Source organism: Lagopus muta, chromosome 14 (assembly GCF_023343835.1).
Source record: "Lagopus muta isolate bLagMut1 chromosome 14, bLagMut1 primary, whole genome shotgun sequence".
NCBI lineage: Eukaryota > Metazoa > Chordata > Aves > Galliformes > Phasianidae > Lagopus > Lagopus muta.
The window spans coordinates 9,501,500-9,506,666 of record NC_064446.1 but is presented as its reverse complement, the minus strand read 5'-3'; the positions used below and the strand labels follow the sequence as shown (position 1 = coordinate 9,506,666).

Below are 5,167 nucleotides of genomic sequence, written 5' to 3'. Positions count from 1 at the left end.
TTAGGGGCCCTCGTCTTGTTGCAAAAGGTCTGCGGAGGTCTGGGATGTGAAAAGCTTTCCTTACCCTTAGAAATGCAGGAACTTGCTGGCTCTGAACTTCACTCGGACTCTACTGGGTCTAGTTTCTATTTACACTGTGTCTGTATCTAAGGGCTCTGCTTTCTTTAAACGACGGCAACAAAAGAAAACAATGCCCCCCAACCCACCTTGATTATAGCTTTTTATTTCCCTCCCCTTGCCCCTATATTAAATGATGACACTTGAGAGTGTGGATTTAGGGTACATACCCCTTTTACTTTAAAAACAGCTTGGGCCCCATCAGGAAGCTGTTGGGAAATCTCTGCCTCCGTAAGGCAAGCTTGTTTTTTTCACCCGTTCTTTCTTACCCTAATTTTACATGCACTGTATAAAAACCCTACAATTGCTCAATTTTTTTTAATCGTTTTTACTTTTTTTTTTTTTTTTTTTTTTTTTTTTTTTTTTTTTTAAACACTTTGAGGATCAGACTGTGAGCGCTCAGAGCGCTCTCAGAAGACACCCAGCCTGCTGCATACAGGATGCCTTGCTTTGCTAACACGAACTCGGGATGGCAGATAGAAGCGTGCAGAAAGAACGGCCAGCACCGGTTGGGTACTGCATTCTTAGGGCTGGATGAGATCCACCAGGAAGTCTTTCTCGCTGTCACTTTGCCTTTCTGATCTTCTTAGGATAAGTGGTACATGCTATATCCGACAGGAGTAGCATAGAGTCCAACGGGCGGGATAGGAAGCACAGGTCTGTGAAAAGGGTAGGATGTTCCATACAGTGAGGCGGCCTGGATGGGGGAGTTGATGGGAAAAGGGAGGCTGAACCCCGACGGCAACATGGGCTTCGCTGCCATTTTGAGCTTCTCTAGCTCAGCCTCCTGCAGTCTCTTGGCCTTGGCCCTCCGATTTTGGAACCAGATTTTGACCTGGGTCTCTGTGAGGTTGAGGGAGCTGGAGAATTCGGCTCGCTCGGCGATGGACAGGTACTGCTTCTGGCGGAACTTGCGCTCCAGGGCCAGCAGCTGGGAAGTGGTGAATGGGGTGCGGGGCTTCCGATTCGTCTTGTGCTTCCTCAGGGTGCAGGCTGTAGGGCTCAGGTGTCCTGCAAGGAAGGGAAAGGCCGGTTATCACAAAGCGAGGAGACCTGGGTGCTCTGCAGAGACACGTGGTGCTTTAGATGGCTCAGGGAGGACCTGTGCCAGAGGATGTCTTGTCAAGTGACACCCTCAGAACAGGGGATCTTTCACAAATGTCACTGCAAATCTCTTGCTAGACCAACTTATATTGCAGTACTTCAGCAGATGTCCTGAAATTTTGGCTCCTTGATTCTAAGGAGTTAGCTTGTAGGCAGAGAGTGAAGGATTTAGAGATACGCAGCAGATCACCTTAGGATCGTAAGGGTCTGCACAAAATAGCCGTCTCAATAGCAGCAGAACTGCAGGACTAACCCCAGCACAGCACAGGACAAACGTATAGGTGAAAGCAGGAGATTCACAAAAGCACCATGCTGTGACAGAAGCCACGCCAGGACTTTGCCAACAGCAACACATCAGCCCTGCCAGAGCTCATCCTGACAGCTGAAGAACAGAGTCTGATAATTGTTGTGTTTTGGATAACTGAACACTATTATTCCAATTTCTTCTCCCATTGAAATCAAGAGCAGATTTCCCTTCTACTTAACTTTTTTCCTCTCAAGACATATTTTCTGTTTTCTTCAGAAAATATCATACAAGAAGAAAATGCCACACTTCTCATTCAGTGCTTGTTCTTGTGACATTTGCCGTGTTTGTCTCATACAACAGCAGCATCTGTAGCCAATACAAATCAGGAAATCTGGTACATTTTGTGCTTTCCTTATAAACCCAGACAGGCTGGGCACTTGTTTCTGAGTTGGCACATTGCTGAGCTGTCTTTCAATTCATTTTACATTTCACTCATAATTCTAAAAAATGAGGAAGACGTGCAACCCTGGTGTGAAGAGCTCTGCAATTTGACTGTGTTCCAAATCACTCTCAGGACCCACAAGAAACCACAAACTCCAGTTTAATACAGAAAATGATGCACTGTCAGCACTTGAGCACCAGCAAAAATTTCATATGTGCTGTAGTGCCTGGTTCACACACTTGCCACTGCTTTCACTGCATATTTTTTGAACCGTTTTCATTTTCCGTTTTCATTTCAGCATCAGACCACGATGCTGTTTCAGCGCATAACTTGCAAGCAAAAAAAAAAACCAAACCAAACCAAAACATCTCACGAGGAGAGTGTTCAGAACGGGGAGAGAGAAAACAGATTTAAATATATATATAGATGTAGCGAAATGCATCTTCCTACACTTCTTCCGGCTACTGAACGCAGCAAATAAATCCTTCTTGGAAAACAAGTTGTCAAACGCCGTCTTACGATCGCACGGGATCGTTTTAATAATGAAGCTGCAAACCGGCGCGCTGCTGAAACTTCCCTAATTACTGGTTACCCCTCCGTTCCACTCTCCTTTTTTTTTAGAACGAGACCTATTCTTTATCTCGAAGATCTGCGAAGACTCGGCAGCCGACTCTGTCCGTAGGGATGAGGTTTACAGGGACGGCCGCTGCCGCGGCGCCTTTCCCGGCTGTCAGCTTACCCGGCCCGTCCCGAATGGGGCTGCGCTCGGCAAAGTGCCGTAAGGCGCTTTTAAACTAAATCCCAGAGAAATATTTCTCTCGGAATACACCCAAACGCTCACAGCTTTTTCTCCTACCGCCCCGCAGATGACTGCCAAACTCCGATAAGAAGCCCGGAGGTCGCCTCGGCGGAGCCTGCAATGATGATTACCCCGTGCCCGTCCTACAGCGCTCGCTGCAGTCATTTGTTTCGCTTTGTATTTACTTATTTCTCTCCCGTTTATTGTCCGTTTTCTGGCCAACGGCGGTCAAAAACCATCACCTGCTTCCCTCTACGTTCTGCTCACAATCTAACATTGCAGCTCTTCCCCTTGCAGCGTTATTAGTCCCGACGTCAAAGCGCTCCGCGGACAGACGGGATGAGAGCACCGCTTATGTCCCGCATTGTCCCGGCAGCTCCGACGGGGCCGAGAGCCGGGGCGGGGAATGAGGAAGAGGACAGAGGCTGAAGGACCTTCCCCAGCTGCCGGTCCCATCCCCGGTCGTTGTTGCCTCAAATTCCCCCTTGAAATCACTGGCCTTCAACACTCTACACGCTGAAGTTCTTTACAAGGGTATTTTCCAGATCCCAGGAACTGCCGATTTGAATAGAGACAGAAGTGGAATTTCGAAGTAAAAGAACCCAATAAACAATAACCGAGAGATGAGGCCTTGTTAGAGGAGGGGAGTTGAGCCGAGGCACCCGCGTCTTTTCATGCGTTTCCAGAGGACTCGAGAGTACGTGAAAATCACAATCCGGAGCTACAGAGCACTGACAGTGGCGGCCTGTTCTCCTCCCATCCATCTCAGCAAGTTAGAAATCAAATTAATTCAGGGTAATGGCAAAGCAAATGAAGTGGCCGAAAGCCAAATCAAAGCGACTCTCCCCAAAATAGAGGAGTTATAATAACACTAAACTTCCTTGCAATGATAGGTTATGGTAGCAAATTCTCCACGACCGTCCAGCTGTTCAGTTTGGTGAAATCATTCACTTTAAGAAAGCAGAGAATTCGGTTTACATCGCGCGAGTCAGCACAGCCCGATCTGCTAATACAGGTGTCTGCCCACAAAGGCTCACAGTGATAGGAAGGCAGAGCCCGGCACTGCCGGGATACGTTTTTCACCCGTTCGTGATGTAGTTTTGGCGGGGAGATGATTGCTATTATTTTTTAAAGCAATTAAAATTTAAGAGAAAAAAGGTGGATGGAGGGGATCTCACTGAAATAGTTCAGCAGAGGAGCGCAGATCGGACAGCAAAGAGGTTTAAAAAGTGACCTGTCAGCTTGGGACTGGGAGTCCCCGAGGCGATGGGGAGAGCTTGGATGGGGGGCGTAGGGGGTGGGAACGAGATCAGGCCCAGCCTGGGACTTTGACAGCCTGCATGCAGAGAGAGAGAGGGAAGAACACCGGTGGGACAGAGCGCACAGACAGTGCACAAAGTTAGAAAGAGCAAGGAGATCGCTTTGTGAGAAGGAGAAATTCCACTTCTCAGCGTAACGTGGTAACATAAAGATATAAACTGGCAGATGGTGAGCTGTACGTAGGGAAAGGGAGCTCCTGATCACTGTACAGCTTAAAAGCACTGGATATTTCTATACCCAGGTAAAGGTATAAACACACAACTTCTATGTAAACACACAGGTGACATGCAAAAACTAAACAGGCATAACCGTGAACACACGCACACATATGAGTCTATGTATAAACGCAGCTATCCAACGTGCCCTGAGCATCCCGTGCCCGGGGCTCGCAGTGTCACCCGGGCTCGGAGCGGTGCCGCCTCTCTGCTCTCCCCGGCCCCGCCGCCCTCCGCCGCCCCGCCGCTCCCCGGCCACTCACTTGGCGGAGGGGAATATCTCCCGGCCTCTTGGATCCAGGACGTGCCGTCCTCCGAGTTCTCCGATTTGACCGAAGCGGTGTCGAAGGTTTTTGTAAGAGCCCCAGGAGGGCTGTGCGCGTCTCGGGAGCCGTGGCCCGGCAGCAGCAGGTTCCTGGAGGTACCCACGGTCGCCCCGTCGGCGCTGCCCCCCGCCGCGGCCAGCGGCAGCTCTTTGGGAGGTTTCTTGTCGGACATGAGGGCTTCCACGCTGAACGGCAAGCTGGACACTTTGACTTTGTGGTGCTCCTCGGCGCCGGCCGCCGGGCCCTCCTCGTCGGAGGAGAAAACCTCCTTCGCTTTGGAAGGAGAAGCCATCGCGAGTGCGGAGCGGGGCTGGAGCGGGGCCGCCCGGGGAGCTGCGCTGCGCCTCTGCCCGGCCCTGCGCGGGGACTGCGCGAGTGAGGCGCTGCGGAGCCGCCCCCCTCTTTTCCCCCCTCTGGGGGCTCCCCGGCTCTTTCCTCCTTTGGGAAGTGGAGTAAACGCCCCACAGGCCAATCAGAGCCGCCGCTGCCGCCTGACGTCGCGGGGTGACTCATGTCATTGGCTCGGGAGCGGGAGGGAGGGCACACGCTTTTTTTTTCCCCCTGTCTTTCTTTCTTTTTTTCTTTCTTTCTTTCTAT

General features: G+C 50.6%; 1 protein-coding gene across 1 annotated transcript; it reads right to left on the bottom strand.

Moving 5' to 3' along the window:
- Positions 1–640: 640 nt before the first annotated feature.
- MSX2 (msh homeobox 2) lies at positions 641–4,926 on the bottom strand. The gene is made up of 2 exons (XM_048960660.1): positions 4,508–4,926; positions 641–1,128 (listed from the first exon to the last, which is right to left on the bottom strand). The coding sequence occupies exons 1-2, from the start codon at positions 4,860–4,862 to the stop codon at positions 704–706; spliced, it is 780 nt and encodes a 259-aa protein (XP_048816617.1). The 5' UTR covers positions 4,863–4,926; the 3' UTR covers positions 641–703.
- Between the last annotated feature and the right edge of the window lie 241 nt (positions 4,927–5,167).

What these genes read in the sequence shown, in the direction of transcription:
- MSX2 (XM_048960660.1), bottom strand. Translation starts at nt 4,862, where the DNA reads ATGGCTTCTCCTTCCAAAGCGAAGGAGGTTTTCTCCTCCGACGAGGAG. An exon ending in GAGATATTCCCCTCCGCCAA is followed by an intron (nt 1,129 to 4,507) that starts GTGAGTGGCCGG and finishes CCTTCCTTGCAG; the next exon opens with GACACCTGAGCCCTACAGCC.